This window comes from Pseudophryne corroboree, chromosome 4 (assembly GCF_028390025.1).
Source record: "Pseudophryne corroboree isolate aPseCor3 chromosome 4, aPseCor3.hap2, whole genome shotgun sequence".
Taxonomy (NCBI): Eukaryota; Metazoa; Chordata; class Amphibia; order Anura; family Myobatrachidae; genus Pseudophryne; species Pseudophryne corroboree.
The window spans coordinates 77,461,074-77,488,059 of NC_086447.1; the positions used below are offsets into that span (position 1 = coordinate 77,461,074).

The 26,986-nt window shown below is 45.7% G+C and overlaps 1 protein-coding gene across 1 annotated transcript in view; it reads right to left on the bottom strand.

Moving 5' to 3' along the window:
• The window catches only part of LOC134910838 (uncharacterized), a 268,706-nt gene that overhangs the window by 49,774 nt on the left and 191,946 nt on the right, over positions 1–26,986 (bottom strand). The window contains exons 11-13 of the mRNA XM_063919222.1: positions 22,084–22,185; positions 6,751–6,941; positions 5,090–5,252 (exon numbers count right to left, since the gene is read on the bottom strand). Of these exons, the coding sequence (XP_063775292.1) occupies positions 5,090–5,252; positions 6,751–6,941; positions 22,084–22,185 (456 nt within the window). The remainder of the gene's footprint in view (positions 1–5,089; positions 5,253–6,750; positions 6,942–22,083; positions 22,186–26,986) is intronic.

Here is a 26,986-nt window from a genome sequence, read left to right on the forward strand (position 1 = left end):
ATTTGGACAACAGGGGACGTCGGAACAACATCCGTGTCCGTGGTCTCCCTGAATCAGTTCCCCCGACGGGTCTCATTGATGCTCTTAATAAAATATTTGGAGAACTTTTGAGTCTTGACCCTAACGATTCCATTATGTTTGACCAGGCTCATAGGTCGCTCCTACCTAAAGGATCTGCTTCTGATCGGCCGAGGGATGTTATTTGCAGGCTCCACTACTTCTCGCAAAGGGAGGCGATCCTTCGCAAAGTTCGGGAGTTGGAGGGAGTTGAGTTCAACGGTGTTAGAATACAGATATTTCAAGATCTTTCGTGGAGAACACTTCAGCAGCGGAGACTGGTGAAACCCTTAACGGAAGCGTTACGCAAAGCAAATTTGAAATACAGATGGGGCTTTCCGTTTTCCATCCAAGTCATGCATGCTGGCAAGTTTCTGTCTCTTCACACCCCAACGGATCTCCCTGCCTTCTGCTCTATGCTGGGTCTGGAGGCCATTGCCCTTCCTGAGTGGCAGGCATTGCATTTGCCTGATCCGGCTCCTCCTGCCTCTTCCTCTGCTAAAAAACCTAGATGGCAATAGGATTCACACGCTAAAAATAAGTCCTCCACTGAGGATTCCACTCGGACCTATGATCCCACTTGACGGCCTCTGGCTTATCCTCACCATACCCTTTTTCTTATGCACAGGCTAGTTTGCCCGTTACAAGACTTCGTCACAGGTTCTACTAAGAAAGTCAACCTATTAACGGACTAGCCTGTATATCTCTATGTGACTGTTTCTATGTAGTTCCATACAGTGTTTACTTTCCTTATGTCCTTTTACCCCTTGCCATCAGTAAGACTATTTGTCTAATGTGATTGGTTAGGGTTGTTTTTTTTTTTTTTTTCTCTGCCTTCGATGTGTTGAGTATGCTATAGTTTACTATGGGTTTCGCTGAGGGTGGCGATTGTCTACAAATGTTTACTATTGTTATTCACTAAATTAATGTTTCATTTTTCATGTTTAGCTACCAACTAATGAGTGGGTCGAGGTGCATGCTCCCCTAGTGTGCCCTCCACCACCTAGTTTTTGATCTCTGAGACATGGGAACTTTACTGATTCCCTTTTTGTCCAGAGGTGTTTTTTTTCTCTCGCTTTGACTTCAAGGTTAAACCGTTTCTTTTTTGGGTCTACTGTTCTTTGTTTTCGCTCTCTCTCTGTCTTTCGTTCCCCCCCCCCCCCCCCATCTCCTCCTGGCCTCTTACCGCTCTTTCCCTGTCTTTCCTCTTGGTCCGATCCTTAGCATTGCTCGATTTTGCCACTAAGTTGACCCTATGGCTTCTACACTTAGTCTAATTTTACTTAATGCAAGTGGCCTCAACATCCCAAAAAAACGGTCCCAGGCTCTCCGCTAATTCCGAGCTGACAGGGAAGATATAGTACTTGTCCAGGAGACGCACTTTCGCGATTCCCTATCCCCGGCTCAACTTAAAAATAGATTTTTTTCCTTCCACCTACTACAGTAATTACCCTCTATCTAAGTCTAAAGGGGTGGCAACACTGTTCGCTGCTCACTTGCCCATTTCAGTAAGCGCAGTCCACTGTTTGGAGAAGGGGAGATGCCTTTTATTAATTTGCTTGGCTTAAAACAAAGTTCCCTTTCTCATGGGACGCCTCTCACCCCACATACCTAGGGGTTACTCTTCCTAGAAACCTCTCACGCAGCTTTGATTCTAATTTTGCCCCATTATTGGCCAGGCTGTGATCTCATCTCCAATTATGGAAGTCAAGACCGGTTTCTTGGTTTGGGAGTATGGGTATTCTCAAAATTAATTCTCTTCCCAAGATTCTCTATTTACTGCAGACTCTCCCTATCAAAATACCTCTAAAATGGTTTCAGGATATCCAATCATTATTTAGGGACTTCCTTTAGGGAGGGAAGCGCCCACGATTGAGGTGCAGTCTGATGTTCAGACAGAAAGATAAAGGCGGGATTAGGCTACCAAATATCCAGGGGTACTATCAAGCTTGCCACTTGAGCAGGATCATGGAATGGTCCAGATCGAATTCGCCTAAACAATGGACTCAGATAGAAAAACATTCTCTGTCGATCCATCTGGATATAGGCCCATGTATCCCCACCTTCCCTAGCCCCCCCCCACCCATCCCACTATTGGCACGTCCCTGTTGTGTTGGAAAAAGGCCAGGAAATTGCCGTCGGTCTCTTCCTTACAGTCCTCCTATCTCTCCTTTTTGCTTAACCCCCATTTCTCCCCGGGCTTGAATTTAACGGCTTTCCATTTCTGGTATGCCAAGGGCCTTTACCGTGTTGGACAGCTGGTGAGTGGGGACGGCATTGTCTATTTCTCGGACCTGCGGACTAGGTGGGGATTGACTTAGGGAGACTTTTGGCGTTACATACAGGTTCGTCACTTTCTGCAATCGTTAGGCCCCATAAGATCTTGGTACTCTGTTTTGACACCTTTTGAATGGTTATGTGCCAGCTCAGAGACTCCTGCACATTCTATCTCCAAGATCTATACCATCCTACTTACAGATTCAAGTATACCCCTCCCTCCCTTTACCCAGGTGTGGAATAAAGAAATGGGTGTTGACCTGGATGACGACCAGTGGAACAAGATTTTTAAATTGACCCACGCCTGCTCTGCTAGCACGTCAGTTATTGAAACTCAATATAAGCTATTCTCCAGGTGGTATAGATGCCCTGATACCCTCTCCAAAATGAGTATCCGTAACATCTGTTGACGCTGCTCTAATGACGTCGGTCACTCATTCCACATTTGGTGGTTCTGTCCCGCTATTCAACCCTTCTGGAAGGAAGTCTTTTCCCTATCTTCTATAATAACTGGGAGGGATGTTCCTGTTGACCCGTCCTTTTTGGCTTTTTCACCTCTCTTCTGGTCCCATCCCTAGCTACAAGCACTCCTTGTTATGCCAGCTAAATAACGCAACGAAATTGATTGTCCCTGTTTTCTGGCGCTCACTCTCTCCTCCAACAGTGTTGGACTGGTTGTGTAGGATTGATCTTTATTTGGACATAGATGATATCATGTCCTTTATAGACAATGGTTATGACCGTTTTAGAGATACTTGGTTCCGGTAGATGACATTTAAAGACTCTTCTGTATATCGGGAGATCCTCACTAAAAATTGCCACCAACCCTCTTAAGTATCCCTGGCGGGGCATTCCATATCCTAGATTCTACTACATAGATTGCTTCTCCTCTTTTTTGTTTTTCCTCTCTTCCTCTCGCTTGCAAGTTTCAGATCAGGATTTTTCTTTTCTTTCTTTCTTCTTCCCCTTCCCTCTCTTGCTATTCTAGATTTCTTCATATTCAATTTGTACTTTTCTTTTTATTTAATATAAAAGACGGGTCTGTTTATATTCTTGCTCTCTTACTGGGATAGTTATTTTCTAAGGTTTGCATAACTGTTTGCTGTACATCTGTTAGCCCATAGACTGTCATGCACGGTCCTCGCCTGCTTTCACTGTATGTTTCTGTTATTAGTACGAAGTACTGTTGTTATATGTATTGATTTTTGTCACGCAATAAAAATCTAATTTGCATTAAATCTAGCGGCTCTATAGCAGAAATCCCACTGCGGCCGTCACATCATGGGCTATTGTATTTGGGCCTATGGCTTTAAAAATTTAAAATTTTAAAAATTTTAAAAATTTTAAAATTAAAAGAGACTTGATGACAAGACAGAATGGTAAAAGGTTTCTGTTTCTTAAAATGCATCTCCTATGAGACTTGTACTATTATTTTAGTGAAATAAGAAACAACTATAGTTTGATTGTACTTGAGAGAAAAATGAAACTTCAATTACGTTTTTAGATTGTATGGTCCTGATACAGAGGTACACACAGTGCCAATATTTGCGGACCTGAGCAATGTTTCTTGGACTGGGCATCTAGCGCATTTGCACTGCAAACAGGCAGTGATTAATTAGTTATGGCAGGCACAGTGAGGATTTTTTTAGGATTGTGGAAGGTTGCAGGAGTAGCTTGTCAAATGCAGGAGTGTTGAGGAACGAAATTAGTCGCAATTGTACTGGCCCTGGCATCTTAGTTCCGACCATAGGTGTATTTATAATGGTTGGGGGGGGGGCTATATTGTACGCCCTAATTGTAAACATAATAAGATGCTGAGACCTGTAGTAGCACACAGAAAGAAGAGAAAATGCAGGTGCACACTCTAAGCACTAAATACACTGCCAATCAGAACAATGATAATAAATTCTGCAATTTAACATGGAGTAAAATTGAGGTTCATAGCATAATTCTTGGCCAAAAACATGGGCCCACCTCCCATGGCCAGGTGACCTCATCAAATGGGTCCCTAACATTTATAAGGTTCAAGTCCAGAACATGGAACCCCACGGTCCATCACAATCCAACCTCCCACTAGTAAGGAGAAACACGGAGGGGGCCTGCGCGGAGCCTGCACATGGGCTCCCTCCTCTTTTAAAACTATTATTCTGAGCAACCCTAGGGATGCTCACAAGTTCGATGTTGTGTCCTATGTGTGACTGATGTTGCCAATGGGCAGTTTTGTACAAATCCTAGTGGCTGAAGGATTGGTATAATTTTTTCTTAAGCTACAGTGATGTGTGTGTGTGTGTGTGTGTGTGTGTGTGTGTGTGTGTGTGTGTGTGTGTGTGTGTGTGTGTTTGTGTGTGTGGGGGGGGTAAGAAGTGAATGGCGACAATGGTGCAGCTATAGCCCTTTGCTATTCTGAGTCATGTGCACTGAGACGGGAAGCCCGTGTCAGATAGATCTCTGCATGCACCTAGCATGGGGGCTGATACTAATGCAGCTGTGGACAGAAGAACAGTGGGTGGACCCGCTTTCCACACGGTTCCACGCATTAGTCCTACGGTAACTGGCATTGGCATAAGATAATAAATCAGGGTTCCGCGGCATCACACACACACAGCCACTCTGCATCCGACTCAGAACCAGCCCACCGCCATCACAGAACTTGGTGTTTTGAATAGCTACACAACAGATTACCTTTCAGTTCTAAATTCTTTAAAACATTATTTAAACTATATTATACTAATTATGTAAGACTAAAAATAGTTACCATTATTTTTTCCTAGTTTAGCAAGCACTGGAGCGCGCGGTCTGTTAGAGAATTCATCCGCGTGGTTGATTAGAGCATCCTTGATGGCTTCGTACCCACATAGAATGACCATCTTTGTCATGCCCAATTGGACGCTGAAAACTGGGCCGTACGTCTTAGACAGCTGTAGATACAATGAAACATATACCATAGAAATAATTTGATAAACAGTCAATCATCAAATTACATGTTGCCAGTAAAATTATAATTTCTTACATCTGGAACCCATAATTTATGGATTACATTCTCTGCAGGAGCAAGATGAAACCTCAAGAAAATGACCTCATGCAATATGCAGAATGGCATTGCTGTAGTTAATGACAAACTTTGCAAACTTTTAATACAAGATACTCTTGCTTTGGTTAGGTGTACTTAAGCCCAAATATGAAGAGCAATGTATGCGGACATTGGGACATGCAACTGTGACCTCACTCATTCACTTGTTTTTCCACCACATAGTGCAGGATGGGTGGTGCATCTTTTGCGCATGCCAAGTCACTACAGTTTTCAAATGGAAGATGGCATCCTAACAAAACTGTCCTGCGCCTGTGCTAAACTAGCCATTATCAAATAAGTGACAACTAGGCCCACCCACCCAAAAATAAAAGGTGTTTTCTGATTCAGAGTTGTGACCAGTTTACAATACTTGTGAATAGTACAGTTTGGTGTACACTAATACACATTAAAGTGTGACTAGTGCAAGAATATGCTCTGTAGTGTGCCACACACTGCAGGCAGCTTCATCACATGGAGACTGTCACACAATACTTAGTGACAGGGCCTTTCTTAACTGGCTGCATCGTGTATAGACAAACATCACCACATGCTTGCATGCTTCTATACAGTGAATGGCTGTCAGCACTCTGATTGGTCGATAGCTCCAGCCATCCACCAGTCCAGCATGTTGAAAGCCATTCACTGTCTGGCTGCAGGCTGGGAGGCAAGTAGAGAATGCTACCTCATAGCTCTGATTGTGTGACCCCCACCAACCCCTGCTCAGAGGCCCGTAGAAGTGTGAGGTCCTGGGCAGCTGACCAGTGTGCTTATACATTAACATGGCCCTGACTAAGCCACCCCCTAATAAGGGATCGGACCATTACATAAAACTTGCCGAAACAAGCGATTTACAAGCACAACAGCAGTGGTAATGTGAGGAAATAGGAGAGATTACAGTGTGCATGCAGAGTATATAATGTACCAAGTACGTAGCCATTATACCATACTTTCCTACATTTCAGTCTCCTCTCTAGGAGAAGTCCATAGAGAAGATACTGCTGGTGGCTTCAGGGGGGCGAGTCAGGCTTACATATCATTAGGCCCTGCCTCCAATCCCAGAAAACTGCCACGATTTGCGGGTAAGGGGCAAGGCTAAATGCCGCAATGTGCTTCCCTTAGCCTTGTCCTTTCCAGCCGATGGTTGCAATTTTGGTGACTTTCTCCCAATCCTGCATGCTTCACTTAGAAGTGGCTGGTATGTGGTAGATTTGCCTACTCATTTTGTGGGTTCGGGGACTACCAGAAAAATCGTGAGACTCCCGCAACGTCCGGGAGAGTAGGCAAGGATGCATTATACAGTTATTTGGCATACATTTAACTGTAAGGACATAGACTATCTGTATTACCTCTATAAAGGATTTATGAGGTTTTGACATGTTGATAGTGAGCATATTTCCAATGATCGGCAAATGCTTCGGTCCCGGCGGCATATTCTTGTATTTGTTGTTTTGATTGCTGAAGACATAGGCCAAAAATATAATGACCACAACGGACAGAAGAACTGTGACAGGGTCCATGGCGATCATGTCTGTAAAATCTAGAGAGGAAAGACAAAGCATAGGTTCTTTATTGCACACATCATATACAGCAAAATGTAAATATTTCTTCTGGCCTACTAATGGGGACATGTACTAAACAGTGATAAAAGTGGAGAAGTGAGTCAGTGGAGAAGTTGCCCATGGCAACCAATCAGCATTGACGCAACATTTAGAATTTGCATACTATAAAAATATACAAAGCGGCTGATTGGTTGCCATGGGCAACTTCTCCACTGGCTCACATCTCCACTTTTATCACTGCTTAGTATATGTCCCCCTCAGGGTCTTATAACCAAAGATTATTAGAGGAAGCTATAAGGCTGGCTACTGTGCATCGACCTCTATGTACAATTTAGAGATGTGCGGCTGGCACTTTTTCGTGTTTTGTGTTTTGGTTTTGGTTCTAATTCCACTTTCGTGTTTTGGTTTTGGCTTGGTTTTGCTAAAACCACCCTTTCGTGTTTTGGTTTTGGATCTGGATGATATTTGAAAAACACATAAAAACAGCTAAAATCACAGAATGTGGGGGTAATTTTGATCCTACGGGATTATTAACCTCAATAACATTAATTTCCACTTATTTCCAGTCTATTCTGAACACCTCACAATATTGTTTTTAGGCCAAAAGGTTGCACCAAGATGGCTGTATGACTAAGCTAAGCGACACAAGTGTGCGGCACAAACACCTGGCCCATCTAGAAGTGGCACTGCAGTGTCAGACAAGATGGCAGATTTAAGAAATAGGCCCCAAACAGCACATGATGCAAAGAAGAAAAAGAGGTGCAATGAGGTAGCTGGATGACTAAGCCAAGCGACGTAAGTGTGCGGCACAAACACCTGGCCCATCTAGGGGTGGCATTGCAGTGTCAGACAGGATGGCACATAAAAAAACTAGTCCTCAAACAGCACATGATGCAAAGAAGAAAAAGAGGTACAAGAAGGAATTGTGCTTGGGCCCTCCCACCCACCCTTATGTTGTATAAACAGGACATGCACACTTTAACAAACCAATCATTTCAACGACAGGGTCTGCCACATGATAGTGGCTGAAATGACTGGTTTGTTTGGGCCCCCACCAAAAAAGAAGCAATCATCTTCTCTACATTTTCTTGAAGTAACCTCCTACGCCGATCGCTGACAAGGTTACCGGCTGCACTAAACACTCTTTCGGAGTACACACTGGAGGAGGGGGCAACTTAGGTAACATAAAGCCAGTTTGTGCAAGGGCATCCAAATTGCCTCTTTTTCCTGCCAGTATACATACGGACTGTCTGACATGCCTACTTGGGTGCTGTCACTCATATAATCCTCCACCATTCTTTCAATGGTGACAGAATCATATGCAGTGACAGTAGACATGTCAGTAATCGTTGGCAGGTCCTTCAGTCCGGACCAGATGTCAGATTTTGCTCCTGACTGCCCTACATCACCACCAGCGGGTGGGCTAGGAAATCTTATACTTTTCCTTGCAGCCCCAGTGGCAGGAGAAATTGAAGGAGGAGCTGTTGACAGGTCACGTTCCACTTGAGTTGACAATTTACTCACCAGCAGGTCTTTGCACCACTGCACACTTGTGTCTGCCGGAAAGTGAGATACAACGTTGGCATTAAACCTAGGATCGAGCACGGCGGCCAAAATGTAGTGCTCTGATTTCAACAGATTGACCACCCTTGAATCCTGGCAAAGCGAATGAAGGGCTCCATCCAGAAGTCCCACATACTTTGCAGAATCGCTCCATCTTAGCTCCACCTTCAATTTCTCCAGCTGCTTCTGCAAAAACCTGATGAGGGGAATGACCTGACTCAAGCTTGCAGTGTCTGAACTGACTTCACGTGTGGCAAGTTCGAAGGATTGGAGAAACCTTGCACAAAACGGAAATCATTCTCCACAGCACTTGAGTCAGGTGCATTACCCCTCCTTTGCCTATATCGTAGGTGGAAGTATAGGCTTGAATGGCCTTTTGCTGCTCCTCCATCCTCTGAAGCATATAGAGTGTTGAATTCCACCTCGTTACTACCTCTTGCTTCAGGTGATGGCAGGGCAGGTTCAGGCGTGTTTGATGGCGCTCAAGTCTTCGGCACGCGGTGGCTGAATGCCGAAAGTGGCCCAAAATTTTTCAGGCCACCGACAGCATCTCCTGCACGCCCCTGTCATTTTTAAAAAAAATTCTCTGCGCCACCAAATTCATTGTATGTTCAAAACATGGGACGTGCTGGAATTTGCCCAGATATAATGCATGCACAATATTGGTGGCGTTGTCCGATATCACAAATCCCCAGGAGAGTCTAATTGGGGTAAGCCATTCTGCAATGATGTTCTTCAGTTTCCGTAACAGGTTGTCAGCTGTGTGCCTCTTACGGAAAACTGTGATACATAGCGTAGCCTGCCTAGGAACAAGTTGGCGTTTGCGAGATGCTGCTACTGGTGCCGCTGCTGTTGTTGCTGCGGGAGGCCATACATCTACCCAGTGGGCTGTCACAGTCATGTAGTCCTTAGTCTGCCCTGTTCCACTTGTCCACATGACCGTGGTTAAGTGGACAGTGAGTACAACTGCATTTTGTAGGATACTAAGGACACTTTTTCTGATGTCTCTGTACATTCTCGGTATCGCCTGCCTAGAGAAGTGGAACCTAGATGTGATTTGATACTGGGGACACAGTACCTCAAACAGTTCTCTAAGTCCCACTGTACTAATGGCGGATACTGGATGCACGTCTAACACCAACATAGCTGTCAAGGCCTCAGTTTTCCGCTTTGCAAAAGGATGACTGCTGTCATATTTCATCTTCCTCACAAAGGACTGTTGGACAGTCAATTGCTTAGATTAAGTAGTACAAGTGGTCTTCCGACTTCCCCCCTGGGATGACAATTGACTCCCAGCAGCAATCAACAGCAACAGCAGGCATAACACTCAAGGATCCTCTGGAGGAATCCCGGTTAGGAGAGGAATCCTCAGTCTTGACAGTGACATGGCCTGCAGGACTACTGATGATCCTGACTGAGGAGGAAGTTGACATTGAGGGAGTTGGTGGTGTGACTTGCAGGAGCTTGGGTACAGGAGGAAGAAGGGATTTAGGTGTCAGTGGACTGCTTATTCTCTTACCCAAAGTTTCACAACTTGACACTGATTTCTGATGAATGCGCAGCAGGTGACGTATAAGGGAGGATGTTCCTAGGTGGTTAACATCCTTACCCCCTACTTATTACAGATTGACAGAGGCAACAGATGGCTTGAGACCTGTTGTCCGGATTTGTGGAGAAATAATTCCATACCGAAGAGGTGGCTTTTTTGGTAGTTTGCCCAGGCATCACAATGGGCTTCTTCATCCCACTGACAACAGGTGTCTCCCCAGGTGCCTGACTTAAACAAACCACATCACCATCAGAAGCCTCATCGTCAACTTCCTCCTCAGCGCCAGCAACACCCATATCCTCATCTTGGTGTACTTCAACAGTGACATCTTCAATTTCAATATCAGGAACTGGACTGTGGGTGCTCCTTACAGTACTTGCAGGGGGCGTGTAAATGGTGGAAGGAGCCACCTCTTCCCGTCCAGTGTTGGGAAGGTCAGGCATCGCAACCGCCGACACACTTGGACTCTCCTTGGGGATTTGTGATACCATCTCAGAATGCACAGTTCTTTTCTGTGCTCTTTCCAGCTTAACTCTTTTAATTTTTATAGCGGGAGGATGAGGGCTTCCATCGTCATGTGAAGCTGAACCACTAGTCATGAACATAGGCCAGGGCCTCAGCCGTACCTTGCCACTCCATGTCGTAAATGGCATATTGGCAAGTTTGTGTTTCTCCTCAGACCATTTAAAATTCTTTTTTGCGGGATCTTTTTACTGAACTTTGGCTTTTTGGATTTTACATGCCCTCTACTATCACATTGGGCATCGGTCTTGGCAGACGACGTTGATGGCATTTCATCGTCTATATCATGGCTAGTGGCAGCAGCTTCAGCACTAGTACGAAGTGGTTCTTGATCTTTCCCTATTATATCCTCCAAATGTTTATACTTCATTATTTTTCTGGAGTTATATAACACAAAATGCGGCACAAGAGAGCGTACCCCTACACCTCACAGGGCAAACCCTGTAAAAATTATTTGGATTAAATATTAATAACCCCTTTATTTGGAGTAAATAATATATAGCACAGGACAGCACTACTGAACTTATATGGCAGCACCACTGGACTGGATTTATAATGAATTATATGGATTTATATGGAATTATACGGCAGAATAACTGGAATTATACGGCAATATCACAGGAATTATATGCCAGTATCACGGGAATTATACGCCAGTATTTCCGAGAATTATATGGCAATATCACAGGAATTATACGGCAATATCACAGGAATTATAAAACAGTATTCTGAGAATTATACGGCAATATCACAGGAATTATACAGCAATATCATAGGAATTATACGACAGTATCACGGGAATTATACGCCAGTATTTCCGAGAATTATATGGCAATATCACAGGAATTATACGGCAATATCACAGGAATTATACAGCAATATCATAGGAATTATACGCCAGTATTCTGAGAATTATACGGCAATGTCACAGGAATAATATGCCAGTATTCCGAGAATTATTCTGCAATATCACAGCATTTATACTCCAGTATCACGGGAATTATATGGCAGTGTCACAGGAATTATATGACAGTATTCCGAGAATTATTCGGCAATATCACAGGAATTATACGCCAGTATCACGGGAATTATATGGCAGTATCACAGGAATTATACACCAGTATTCCGAGAATTATACGGCAATTTCACAGGAATTATACGGCAATATCATAGGAATTATAAGCCAGTATTCCGAGAATTATACGGCAATATCACGGGAATTATACGGCAGTAACACTGGATATATGGTAGCAGAGGATTCCACCACTGTGACTGGTCACTGGACCGATGCTGCACAAGACACTACCCCTGGTCTGATGCAAGACAACACAGCAAAAATGCAAGGGACTTATACAGCAGCACTGGGGACATATAGCAGCAGAGGACACCAACACTGTGACTGGCTGGACTGATGCAGCATAAGTCACTGACTACACTGGACTGCACTGATCAGCACAAAACAGCACTAGACTTGCCACGCCACTTTCCCGCTCCCACACAGACACTGAGGACGGAGACACGTCCTCTCTCTACACTCTCCGAGACTGAAGTCAAAGCGGCCACAACGCACGGCTCCTTATATGGAATCCAAATCCCACGAGAATCCAACAGCGGGATGATGAAGTTTTGCCTCGTTTGGGTTTCCTAGTCAGGCGGGAAAACCAGAGCCTGACTCGGATCCGGACTCGAATGTGAAGTCCGGTAGGGTTCACTTCTCTGAGAACCGAACCCGCTCATCTCTAGTGTACATACAATAACATCTGAATATGGTGTCAGTCTAATGGGAAACTCCTACCCAGGTAGCAACAAGGGTTGGACCCAGGTAGGAGGCAGTGTAAATGGTTAACCAGGGTCATCCGACCCGGGTCTTGTTAACAGCATGGGGAGAGCTGGATTTCCCGGTGCATGGAGATGATGTCATCTACATGTGTCGGCAGAAGAAAAACGACACCAGTGTTTAATGTAAGCAGCGCCAACCTGGGAATAAGCCGGATTGGCGACACAGTGGGAACGGGGCAAGTCCCGGGTCTGACCCGGATTGTAACAGTGTTCCTAATCCAGGGATAGACTCTGGATTTTGCTGGAAAAGGGTTATTACTTTATTCCCAATGCAGATTTAGGCCCATGTAACACACACTTGCTATTCAATCTCATAATTTGCATGATCCAAACATTAAACTGTAGATGACTCACAAAAAGTTATGAGGACAGGCGATCTACTGGCAACGTAGCTTGTGTGGAGTCTAAGCAGTGCAGGAATCCTTGTTTGAGAGGAAAAAAAAATCATATATACTATATACAATATAGCCCAGAATTGGGATCCGGCATTCGGGATGCTCGCAGTTGGAATACAATGCCAGAATCCTGATATTGGGATCCCGAAATTGATCGCAATGCCAGCGCAGGAATCCTGACTATTGGCATGCCTATCATAAGTACAGGCCAGTAGAAGGCAGGTAGAGATTGCCTCATAGCTCCGATTGTGTGACCACCGCCCACCCCTGCTCGGAGGCCCCTAGAAGTGTGAGGTCCTGGGCAGTTGTCCAACTAGCGTTTCCGCATATGTAATGCGTTGATGTCATGTTGCGTGCATCACAGTATATTGTATGCAGCTATCACAGCACAGCACCTCTCTCTGCTTTCAGATCCGGGTTGGTGACATCAGCGGTGACATCTGCGGAGTTGGCGCCTGGAGATCAGATCATCTCCAAGCGCCACCTGTCCCTATAGCGCGGCCTCTCCCTATAGTGTGAATGGGTCCCTGGTCGCATCAATCCGCCAACCCGTTCACACTATACTTCAGCCCCGGAATAACCCTGCTTTATGTCCAGGTTGAAATACTGGGTCAGTCGACCTAGGAAATTGTAACATGCCCCTTTCACACCACCTGGGTCGCCCTCGGTAATATACCAGGTTAGATGTGAAAGGGGTATTACAGTACCAAGATCTAGAATGGCATTAGCTATTGTAGCCTAAAGGATACACACTGGGGTAAATTTACTAAGATGGGGGTTCTGTTTAAGATGAGATAATATTCTACTTCTCATTTATCTAGCACCTTATAGAAGATAATACCTGGAATATGATTGGTTGCTATGAATAAATAGAACTCCCATCTTAGTAAATTTACCCCATACTGTATAACTAGGCTGACCATACCATCCCTTCAAACTGAGACTCTCATGAAGTACACAGGTTCTGTGGCTGCTTAAAACCAGGTGAAATGCAGGATTGACGTCAGAAGCCTCAGAACCTGTGTAATCCATGAGTCTCCCAGAAGCCAAGATAACCAAGTTGTGGTATGGAAAGTAGATAGTAACTAGGCCGACATGATCTTTATGTCGACACGGTATGTGTCGACGGGTCAAAAGATCGACATGGGTTTTTTATGGGGGGGTTTTGGTGTCGTTTTCTTTGTACAGTGACCGGGAACCCCTATTAGTGCACCCTATCCCCTCGCATGGCTCACTTTGCTCGCCCTGCTGCGGGCAAAGTGCCTCGCTCCATTACCGCTTCGCTCGGCACAGATTACCGTTCCAGTCGTAGTCCACGTCGACTGTTAAGTATGAAAAGGAAAAAAAAATAATGAAAAAATCATGTAAAAACTCATGTCAACCTTTTGACCTGTCGACCTAGAACATGTCGAACTAGAGACCCTGTCGACCTAGTTACTGTTGACCAATAGTGGTAGACCTAGATAGTGTCGACCTAGAGACCGGATCCCGATAACCGTGGCTCCATCTGTAGTAACAGATCGTTCATTACGATACAGGTGCAAACTGCTGGTAATAACAATTGCATTTGATACATTTACTGATGCTCGGTTGATTATAAATTGTTATAATATTTCAGACTTTTATACATAGTTCTTCCTTACATTTTTATTACATTGTAGCAAATTGTGATATTTTTCACAACCATATTTTTATGTACAGCTGGAGCCCTCCTCATCTATCCCTTTAACAGGATTTAACTGAGCCAGAGCGAGGTTCCATCTAGAGATGAGCGGGTTCGGTTTCTCTGAATCCGAACCCGCACGAACTTCATGTTTTTTTTCACGGGTCCGAGCGACTCGGATCTTCCCGCCTTGCTCGGTTAACCCGAGCGCGCCCGAATGTCATCATGACGCTGTCGGATTCTCGCGAGACTCGGATTCTATATAAGGAGCCGCGCGTCGCCGCCATTTTCACACGTGCATTGAGATTGATAGGTAGAGGACGTGGCTGGCGTCCTCTCCATTTAGATTAGGAGAGAGAGAGAGATTGACCTGAGGCTGATACTGTAGAAGAGAGTGCAGAGTTTAGTGACTGACCACAGTGACCACCAGCAGTGCAGTTGTTTTATTTAATATATCCGTTCTCTGCCTGAAAAAAACGGTACACACAGTGACTCAGTCACATACCATATCTGTGTGCACTGCTCAGCCCAGTGTGCTGCATGCCTGCATCATCTATGTATATATTATATATCTGACTGTGCTCAGCTCACACAGCTTATAATTGTGGGGGAGACTGGGGAGCACTGCAGTGCCAGTTATAGGTTATAGCAGGAGCCAGGAGTACAAGACAGTCACATACCATATCTGTGTGCACTGCTCAGCCCAGTGTGCTGCATCATCTATGTATATATTATATATCTGACTGTGCTCAGCTCACACAGCTTATAATTGTGGGGGAGACTGGGGAGCACTGCAGTGCCAGTTATAGGTTATAGCAGGAGCCAGGAGTACATATTATATTAAAATTAAACAGTGCACACTTTTGCTGCAGGAGTGCCACTGCCAGTGTGACTGACCAGTGACCTGACCACACTGACCACCAGTATAGTTAGTAGTATACTATATTGTGATTGCCTGAAAAAGTTAAACACTCGTCGTGTGACTTCACTTGTGTGGTGTTTTTTTTTTTATTCTATAAAAAACTCATTCTGCTGACAGACAGTGTCCAGCAGGTCCGTCATTATATAATATATATACCTGTCCGGCTGCAGTAGTGATATATATATATTTTTTATATCATTATTTATCATCCAGTCGCAGCAGACACAGTACGGTAGTTCACGGCTGTAGCTACCTCTGTGTCGGCACTCGGCAGTCCATCCATAATTGTATACCACCTACCCGTGGTTTTTTTTTCTTTCTTCTTTATACATACATACTACTACATCTCTTTATCAACCAGTCTATATTAGCAGCAGACACAGTACAGTACGGTAGTTCACGGCTGTGGCTACCTCTGTGTCGGCACTCGGCAGTCCGTCCATAATTGTATACCACCTAACCGTGGTTTTTTTTTCTTTCTTCTTTATACATACATACTACGACATCTCTTTATCAACCAGTCTATATTAGCAACAGACACAGTACAGTACGGTAGTTCACGGCTGTGGCTACCTCTGTGTCGGCACTCGGCAGTCCGTCCATAATTGTATACCACCTAACCGTGGTTTTTTTTTCTTTCTTCTTCATACATACATACTACGACATCTCTTTATCAACCAGTCTATATTAGCAGCAGACACAGTACAGTACGGTAGTTCACGGCTGTGGCTACCTCTGTGTCGGCACTCGGCAGTCCGTCCATAATTGTATACCACCTAACCGTGGATTTTTTTTCTTTCTTCTTTATACATACATACTACGACATCTCTTTATCAACCAGTCTATATTAGCAGCAGACACAGTACAGTACGGTAGTTCACGGCTGTGGCTACCTCTGTGTCGGCACTCGGCAGTCCGTCCATAATTGTATACCACCTAACCGTGGTTTTTTTTTCTTTCTTCTTCATACATACATACTACGACATCTCTTTATCAACCAGTCTATATTAGCAGCAGACACAGTACAGTACGGTAGTTCACGGCTGTGGCTACCTCTGTGTCGGCACTCGGCAGTCCGTCCATAATTGTATACCACCTACCCGTGGTTTTTTTTTTCTTTCTTCTTCATACATACATACTACTACATCTCTTTATCAACCAGTCTATATTAGCAGCAGACACAGTACAGTACGGTAGTTCACGGCTGTGGCTACCTCTGTGTCGGCACTCGGCAGTCCGTCCATAATTGTATACCACCTACCCGTGGTTTTTTTTTCTTTCTTCTTCATACATACATACTACGACATCTCTTTATCAACCAGTCTATATTAGCAGCAGACACAGTACAGTACGGTAGTTCACGGCTGTGGCTACCTCTGTGTCGGCACTCGGCAGTCCGTCCATAATTGTATACCACCTAACCGTGGTTTTTTTTTTTTCTTCTTCATACATACATACTACGACATCTCTTTATCAACCAGTCTATATTAGCAGCAGACACAGTACGGTAGTTCACGGCTGTAGCTACCTCTGTGTCAGCACTCGGCAGTCCGTCCATAATTGTATACTAGTATCCATCCATCTCCATTGTTTACCTGAGGTGCCTTTTAGTTGTGCCTATTAAAATATGGAGAACAAAAATGTTGAGGTTCCAAAATTAGGGAAAGATCAAGATCCACTTCCACCTCGTGCTGAAGCTGCTGCCACTAGTCATGGCCGAGACGATGAAATGCCAGCAACGTCGTCTGCCAAGGCCGATGCCCAATGTCATAGTACAGAGCATGTCAAATCCAAAACACCAAATATCAGTAAAAAAAGGACTCCAAAACCTAAAATAAAATTGTCGGAGGAGAAGCGTAAACTTGCCAATATGCCATTTACCACACGGAGTGGCAAGGAACGGCTGAGGCCCTGGCCTATGTTCATGGCTAGTGGTTCAGCTTCACATGAGGATGGAGGCACTCAGCCTCTCGCTAGAAAAATGAAAAGACTCAAGCTGGCAAAAGCAGTAGCACCGCAAAGAACTGTGCGTTCTTCGAAATCCCAAATCCACAAGGAGAGTCCAATTGTGTCGGTTGCGATGCCTGACCTTCCCAACACTGGACGTGAAGAGCATGCGCCTTCCACCATTTGCACGCCCCCTGCAAGTGCTGGAAGGAGCACCCGCAGTCCAGTTCCTGATAGTCAGATTGAAGATGTCAGTGTTGAAGTACACCAGGATGAGGAGGATATGGGTGTTGCTGGCGCTGGGGAGGAAATTGACCAGGAGGATTCTGATGGTGAGGTGGTTTGTTTAAGTCAGGCACCCGGGGAGACACCTGTTGTCCGTGGGAGGAATATGGCCGTTGACATGCCTGGTGAAAATACCAAAAAAATCAGCTCTTCGGTGTGGAACTATTTCAACAGAAATGCGGACAACAGGTGTCAAGCCGTGTGTTCCCTTTGTCAAGCTGTAATAAGTAGGGGTAAGGACGTTAACCACCTCGGAACATCCTCCCTTATACGTCACCTGCAGCGCATTCATAATAAGTCAGTGACAAGTTCAAAAACTTTGGGTGACAGCGGAAGCAGTCCACTGACCAGTAAATCCCTTCCTCTTGTAACCAAGCTCACGCAAACCACCCCACCAACTCCCTCAGTGTCAATTTCCTCCTTCCCCAGGAATGCCAATAGTCCTGCAGGCAATGTCACTGGCAATTCTGACGAGTCCTCTCCTGCCTGGGATTCCTCCGATGCATCCTTGCGTGTAACGCCTACTGCTGCTGGCGCTGCTGTTGTTGCTGCTGGGAGTCGATGGTCATCCCAGAGGGGAAGTCGTAAGCCCACTTGTACTACTTCCAGTAAGCAATTGACTGTTCAACAGTCCTTTGCGAGGAAGATGAAATATCACAGCAGTCATCCTGCTGCAAAGCGGATAACTGAGGCCTTGACAACTATGTTGGTGTTAGACGTGCGTCCGGTATCCGCCGTTAGTTCACAGGGAACTAGACAATTTATTGAGGCAGTGTGCCCCCGTTACCAAATACCATCTAGGTTCCACTTCTCTAGGCAGGCGATACCGAGAATGTACACGGACCTCAGAAAAAGACTCACCAGTGTCCTAAAAAATGCAGTTGTACCCAATGTCCACTTAACCACGGACATGTCGACAAGTGGAGCAGGGCAGGGTCAGGACTATATGACTGTGACAGCCCACTGGGTAGATGTATGGACTCCCGCCGCAAGAACAGCAGCGGCGGCACCAGTAGCAGCATCTCGCAAACGCCAACTCTTTCCTAGGCAGGCTACGCTTTGTATCACCGGTTTCCAGAATACGCACACAGCTGAAAACCTCTTACGGCAACTGAGGAAGATCATCGCGGAATGGCTTACCCCAATTGGACTCTCCTGTGGATTTGTGGCATCGGACAACGCCAGCAATATTGTGTGTGCATTAAATATAGGCAAATTCCAGCACGTCCCATGTTTTGCACATACCTTGAATTTGGTGGTGCAGAATTATTTAAAAAACGACAGGGGCGTGCAAGAGATGCTGTCGGTGGCCAGAAAAATTGCGGGACACTTTCGGCGTACAGGCACCACGTACAGAAGACTGGAGCACCACCAAAAACTACTGAACCTGCCCTGCCATCATCTGAAGCAAGAAGTGGTAACGAGGTGGAATTCAACCCTCTATATGCTTCAGAGGTTGGAGGAGCAGCAAAAGGCCATTCAAGCCTATACAATTGAGCACGATATAGGAGGTGGAATGCACCTGTCTCAAGCGCAGTGGAGAATGATTTCAACGTTGTGCAAGGTTCTGATGCCCTTTGAACTTGCCACACGTGAAGTCAGTTCAGACACTGCCAGCCTGAGTCAGGTCATTCCCCTCATCAGGCTTTTGCAGAAGAAGCTGGAGACATTGAAGGAGGAGCTAACACGGAGCGATTCCGCTAGGCATGTGGGACTTGTGGATGGAGCCCTTAATTCGCTTAACAAGGATTCACGGGTGGTCAATCTGTTGAAATCAGAGCACTACATTTTGGCCACCGTGCTCGATCCTAGATTTAAAGCCTACCTTGGATCTCTCTTTCCGGCAGACACAAGTCTGCTGGGGTTGAAAGACCTGCTGGTGAGAAAATTGTCAAGTCAAGCGGAACGCGACCTGTCAACATCTCCTCCTTCACATTCTCCCGCAACTGGGGGTGCGAGGAAAAGGCTCAGAATTCCGAGCCCACCCGCTGGCGGTGATGCAGGGCAGTCTGGAGCGACTGCTGATGCTGACATCTGGTCCGGACTGAAGGACCTGACAACGATTACGGACATGTCGTCTACTGTCACTGCATATGATTCTCTCACCATTGAAAGAATGGTGGAGGATTATATGAGTGACCGCATCCAAGTAGGCACGTCACACAGTCCATACTTATACTGGCAGGAAAAAGAGGCAATTTGAAGGCCATTGCACAAACTGGCTTTATTCTACCTAAGTTGCCCTCCCACAAGTGTGTACTCCGAAAGAGTGTTTAGTGCCGCCGCTCACCTTGTCAGCAATCGGCGTACGAGGTTACATCCAGAAAATGTGGAGAAGATGATGTTCATTAAAATGAATTATAATCAATTCCTCCGCGGAGACATTGACCAGCAGCAATTGCCTCCACAAAGTACACAGGGAGCTGAGATGGTGGATTCCAGTGGGGACGAATTGATAATCTGTGAGGAGGGGGATGTACACGGTGATATATCGGAGGGTGATGATGAGGTGGACATCTTGCCTCTGTAGAGCCAGTTTGTGCAAGGAGAGATTAATTGCTTCTTTTTTTGGGGGGGTCCAAACCAACCCGTCATATCAGTCACAGTCGTGTGGCAGACCCTGTCACTGAAATGATGGGTTGGTTAAAGTGTGCATGTCCTGTTTTGTTTATACAACATAAGGGTGGGTGGGAGGGCCCAAGGACAATTCCATCTTGCACCTCTTTTTTCTTTTATTTTTCTTTGCGTCATGTGCTGTTTGGGGAGGGTTTTTTGGAAGGGACATCCTGCGTGACACTGCAGTGCCACTCCTAAATGGGCCCGGTGTTTGTGTCGGCCACTAGGGTCGCTAATCTTACTCACACAGTCAGCTACCTCATTGCGCCTCTTTTTTTCTTTGCGTCATGTGCTGATTGGGGAGGGTTTTTTGGAAGGGACATCCTGCGTGACACTGCAGTGCCACTCCTAAATGGGCCCGGTGTTTGTGTCGGCCACTAGGGTCGCTAATCTTACTCACACAGTCAGCTACCTCATTGCGCCTCTTTTTTTCTTTGCGTCATGTGCTGATTGGGGAGGGTTTTTTGGAAGGGACATCCTGCGTGACACTGCAGTGCCACTCCTAAATGGGCCCGGTGTTTGTGTCGGCCACTAGGGTCGCTAATCTTACTCACACAGTCAGCTACCTCATTGCGCCTCTTTTTTTCTTTGCGTCATGTGCTGATTGGGGAGGGTTTTTTGGAAGGGACATCCTGCGTGACACTGCAGTGCCACTCCTAGATGGGCCAGGTGTTTGTGTCGGCCACTAGTGTCGCTTAGCTTAGTCATCCAGCGACCTTGGTGCAAATTTTAGGACTAAAAATAATATTGTGAGGTGTGAGGTATTCAGAATAGACTGAAAATGAGTGGAAATTATGGTTTTTGAGGTTAATAATAATATGGGATCAAAATGACCCCCAAATTCTATGATTTAAGCTGTTTTTTAGTGTTTTTTTAAAAAAACACCCGAATCCAAAACACACCCGAATCCGACAAAAAAAATTCGGTGAGGTTTTGCCAAAACGCGGTCGAACCCAAAACACGGCCGCGGAACCGAACCCAAAACCAAAACACAAAACCCGAAAAATTTCAGGCGCTCATCTCTAGTTCCATCTCTATTACTATATTGGAGTGCGGAGTATTTTTTTTTTTCCAAGAGTTAATCCATTTTGCTGGATCCATAATTATCCCACTTGTTCCACACCAGGTAATCCATAAAACATGACCTGTTTGAGAACCACTGGAAGAAACGATTCTAAAGCAAGAATATATATTTGAAAACAAGCATACATTTACAAAAGAAAATCAAAACACCTTTTTACAGCACTTTTACGGCATTCTAAAAAAAAAAAACCACACACACCCGTTGATTTCAAACTATATTTTGCCCATTCCTGTCTGGGACTAGAAGTAATTTTCAAAGAGAAACTTGTTAAATGATTTGAAACCTTACAGGGGTATTTATCAACGCATGGAGAGAGATAAAGTACCAACCAATCAGTTCCTGTCATTGTACAGGTTGTGTTTGAAAAATGACAGCTGTGAGCTGATTGGTTGGTACTTTATCACCGTGCAATATATCACTCTCCAAGGCTTGATAAATCTGGTCCTGAACCAGGGGCTGGCTGAGCAGGGGGGAGAGGTGCCATCTCCCCATCCCCCTGGCCTGTACAATTAGTAGCCCACCTACATAGTAAGTATGCAGAAGTCAAAAATGCATTTAGAAATCATTTTAGTAATGGCAATGGCACAATAATACTTAGCTGAGGCAATGACTGGATCATACTGCTACCATGCCGGCTGCTGTTTCAGTGCCTGTGTTTCACCTTTATCAAAGGAACCCCATAACAGTATCCAAATACCCACACGGCACCATTAGGGCCAATCAGCATAGACGTACTTATTCCGGTGTATACCCTGGGACAGGCCTGTGTGCACTGCACAGTGATCACTCTGCTCAGACCAGCCACATGCAGGGAGTCAGTGTGCGACTGGGGTGTGTCTAGGAACAAACAACAGAGGGCTGGACAGCCAATCAGCAGAAACAAGTGACGTCAATAGGGCATGCCTAGGAACCAGGCAGCCAGTCGCATAAAAGCAAAATATTGCTATGGCAATGCAGACCCATGTCACTGAAATGCTAAAGATACAGTAATAGTCACCAGTCACTGAGTAAAGTGCATGCAAATGTAATAGACAGGACATGGATCCTCTAGTGAAAGACATGATTGAAACAGAAGCAGTTCACGGGTACAGAAACATAGGTGCACGAATATACATATTTATATTTACTCTGTATATATATATATATATATATATATATATATACATATATATAAATATATGTATATATATATTAGTGATGTGCACTGGAAATTTTTCGGGTTTTGGGTTCGGTTCCGCGGCCGTGTTTTGGATTCGGACGCGTTTTGACAAAACCTCCCTGAAATTTTTTTGTCGGATTCGGGTATGTTTTGGATTAGGGTGTTTTTTTACAAAAACCCCTCAAAAACAGCTTAAATCATAGAATTTGGGGGTCATTTTGATCCCATAGTATTATTAACCTCAATTACCATAATTTCCACTCATTTTCAGTCTATTCTGAACATCTCACAATAATATTTTTAGTCCTAAAACTTGCACCGAGGTCGCTGGATGACTAAGCTAAGCGACCCAAGTGGCCGACACAAACACCTGGCCCATCTAGGATTAGCACTGCAGTGTCAGACAGGATGGCACTTAAAAAAAATAGTCCCCAAACAGCACATGATGCAAAGAAAAAAAGAGGTGCACGAAGGTCGCTGGATGGCTAAGCTAAGCGACACAAGTGGCCGACACAAACACCTGGCCCATCTAGGAGTGGCACTGCAGTGTCAGGCAGGATGGCACTTCAAAAAAATAGTCCCCAAACAGCACATGATGCAAAGAAAAATGAAAGAAAAAAGAGGTGTAAGATGGAATTGTCTTTGGACATGCACACTTTAACAAACCCATCATTTCAGCGACAGGGTCTGCCACACAACTGTGACTGAAATGACTGGTTGGTTTGGGCCCCCACCAAAAAAGAAGTAATCAATCTCTCCTTGCACAAACTGGCTCTACAGAGGCAAGATGTCCACCTCCTCCTCATCCTCCGATTCCTCACCCCTTTCACTGTGTACATCACCCTGCTCACAGATTATTAATTCGTCCCCACTGGAATCCACCATCTCAGGTCCCTGTGTACTTTCTGGAGGCAATTGCTGTTGAATGTCTCCACGGAGGAATTGATTATAATTCATTTTGATGAACATCATCTTCTCCACATTTCTTGGAAGTAACCTCGTACGCCGATTGCTGACAAGGTGAGCGGCTGCACTAAACACTCTTTCGGAGTACACACTGGAGGGGGGGCAACTTAGGTAAAATAAAACCAGTTTCTGCAAGGGCCTTCAAATTGCCTCTTTTTCCTGCCAGTATACGTACGGACTGTCTGACGTGCCTAAATGGATGCGGTCACTCATATAATCCTCCACCATTCTTTCAATGGTGACAGAATCATATGCAGTGACAGTAGACGACATGTCAGTAATCGTTGGCATGTCCTTCAGTCCGGACCAGATGTCAGCACTCGCTCCAGACTGCCCTGCATCACCGCTGTTAGGCGCCGCGGTCCATGGCTTCCTCCTTGCCCGGCGCCTAGCAACTAGGGACGCCGTGCGCGCTGAGCCGCCGGGTCCCTAGCAACGCTAGGACGCCATGCGCGCTGAACCGCCGGGTCCCTAGCAACGTTAGGACGCCGGGCGCGATGAGCCGCCAGGACCCTAGCAAACGGGACGCCCGTGGCAGGGATTGATTAATTAAAGTGTTCACACATGTTTCTCTGGTCGTGCAGCAAGGCAGCTGCACAACATTTATTGCAATTAGGCTCTGTGCTCTTATTGGTGGGTTCCCTGTTAAATGCCTCCTCAGTGCCTCACACAGACGCCGGTGATAGCTTCCTGCATGCTGCTCATGTTTGGTGAACGTCTGTTCCTGGTTAGCTGTGTCCGGTCCCTCCAGTTCTCTGAGTTTCTGAATCTTGGAGTTGGTCACCTGGTCCAAAGGAGTTCTTCTGGTCCTCATCTACCTGTGGCAGTCGATTGAGGTTCTCTCTTGGTTTCGTGAGTGGCAGCCCTGACGCGTGTTGCGGCCTAGGCCACTTTAGTATTGTTTTATTGTACTGGTGCATTTGCGGAGGTTTCCGCTTCCATAGTCTGATTCGGTACTCGGCGGTGCCGTGTAGGAGAGTGAACAAGTGGAATATTTTGGTTCTTTTCCCTGGCGGTAAGCCACGCATACTTTTAGTTTCAGGTTTGCCAGTAGCCCCTGGCCTTGTTGTTTAGTTAGAGGGCCCCTAGTTATCACCCTGTCTCAGTTCACTCTTTGTCTCTCATTAAGACCTGAGGAGGCATCGGAGTTGGGCAGACATAATCCGCCCTTCAAACGCGGCTGCCATGGGCCCAAGAAACCATAGTCTCGCAAGAGTGTACTGACAGCACGGGTGAGACAATGGAGATAGGGTGCCAGGGGCTATTCCCATTCCATTTCCCTTTTCCAGCATTACGTTCTGGTATTCAGGTCCCACCATATAAGATCTCCCCTGACCTGAGTATCAGGATCATAACAACCGCAGCGGGTGGGCTCGGAATTCTTAGCCTTTTCCTCGTACCCCCAGTTGCGGGAGAATGTGAGGAGGAGCTGTTGACGGGTCACGTTTTGCTTGACTTGACAATTTTCTCACCAGCAGGTCTTTGAACCTCTGCAGACTTGTGTCTGCCAGAAAGAGAGATACAACATAGGTTTTAAATATAGGATCGAGCACGGTGGCCAAAATGTAGTGCTCTGATTTCAACAGATTGACCACCCGTGAATCCTGGTTAAGCAAATTAAGGGCTCCATCCACAAGTCCCACATGCCTAGCGGAATCACTCTGTTTTAGCTCCTCCTTCAATGTCTCCAGCTTCTTCTGCAAAAGCCTGATGAGGGGAATGACCTGACTCAGGCTGGCAGTGTCTAAACTGACATCACGTGTGGCAAGTTCAAAGGGTTGCAGAACCTTACACAACATTAAACTCATTCTCCACTGCGCTTGAGTCAGGTGCATTCCCCCTCCTTAGCCTATATTGTATCCATCCTCTGAAGCATATAGAGGGTTTAATTCCACCTCGTTACCACCTCTTGCTTCAGATGATGGCAGGTCAGGTTCAGGACTGTTTGCTGGTGCTCCAGTCTTCGGCACGCGGTGGCTGAATGCCAAAAATGGCCCACAATTCTTCGGGCCACCGACAGCATCTCTTGCACGCCCCTGTCGTTTTTGAAATGATTCTGCACCGCCAAAATTCAATGTATGTGCAAAACATGGGATGTGCTGGAATTTGCCCAGATGTAATGCACGCACAATAATGCTGGCGTTGTCCGATGTCTTAAATCCCCAGGAGAGTCCAATTGGGGTAAGCCATTCTGCGATGATGTTACTCCGTTTCTGTAAGAGGTTTTCAGCTGTGTGCCTCTTATGGAAAGCGTTGATTCAAAGTGTAGCCTGCCTAGGAACGAGTTGGCGTTTGCGAGATGCTGCTACTGGTGCCGCCACTGCTGTTCTTGCTGCGGGAGGCAATACATCTACCCAGTGGGCTGTCACAGTCATATAGTCCTGAGTCTGCCCTGCTCCACTTGTCCACATGTCCGTGGTTAAGTGGACATTGGGTACAACTGCATTTTTTAGGACACTGGTTACTCTTTTTCTGATGTCTGTGTACATTTTTGGTATCGCCTGCCTAGAGAAATGGAACCTAGATGGTATTTGGTACCGGGGACACAGTAGCAGTACCTCAAACAAGTCTGTAGTTGCCTGTGAATTAACGGTGGATAACGGAAACACGTTTCTCACCGCCCAGGCTGCCAAGGCCTGAGTTATCCACTTTGCAGCAGGATGACTGCTGTGATATTTCATCTTCCTCGCAAAGGACTGTTGGACAGTCAATTGCTTACTGGAAGTAGTACAAGTGGTCTTCCGACTTTCCCTCTGGGATGACGATCAACTCCCAGTAGCAACAACAGCAGCGCCAGCAGCAGTAGGCATTACACTTAAGGATGCATCGGAGGAATCCCAGGCAGGAGAGGACTCATCAGACTTGCCAGTGACATGGCCTGCAGGACTATTGGCTTTCCTGGGTAAGGAGGAAATTGACACTGAGGGAGTTGGTGGTGTGGTTTGCAGGAGCTTGGTTACAAGAGGAAGGGATTTACTGGTCAGTGGACTGCTTCCGATGTCATCCAAAGTTTTTGAACTTGTCACTGACTTATGATGAATGCACTGCAGCTGACGTATAAGGGAGGCTGTTCCGAGGTGGTTAACGTCCTTACCCCTACTTATTACAGCTTGACAAAGGCAACACACGGCTTGACACCTGTTGTCCGCATTTGTGTTAAAATAATTCCACACCGAAGAGGTGATTTTTTTTTGTAATTTTACCAGGCATGTCAATGGCCATATTCGTCCCATGGACAACAGGTGTCTCCCCGGGTGCCTGACTTAAACAAACCACCTCACCATCAGAAATCTCTTTGTCAATTTCCTCCGAGCGCCAGCAACACCCATATCCTCATCCTGGTGTACTTCAACAGTGACATCTTCAATTTGACTATCAGGAACTGGACTGCGGGTGCTCCTTCCAGCACTTGCAGGGGGCGTGCAAATGGTGGAAGGCGCAAGCTCTTCCCATCCAGTTTTGGGAAAGTCAGGCATCGCAGCCGACACAATTGGACTCTCCTTGGGGATTTGT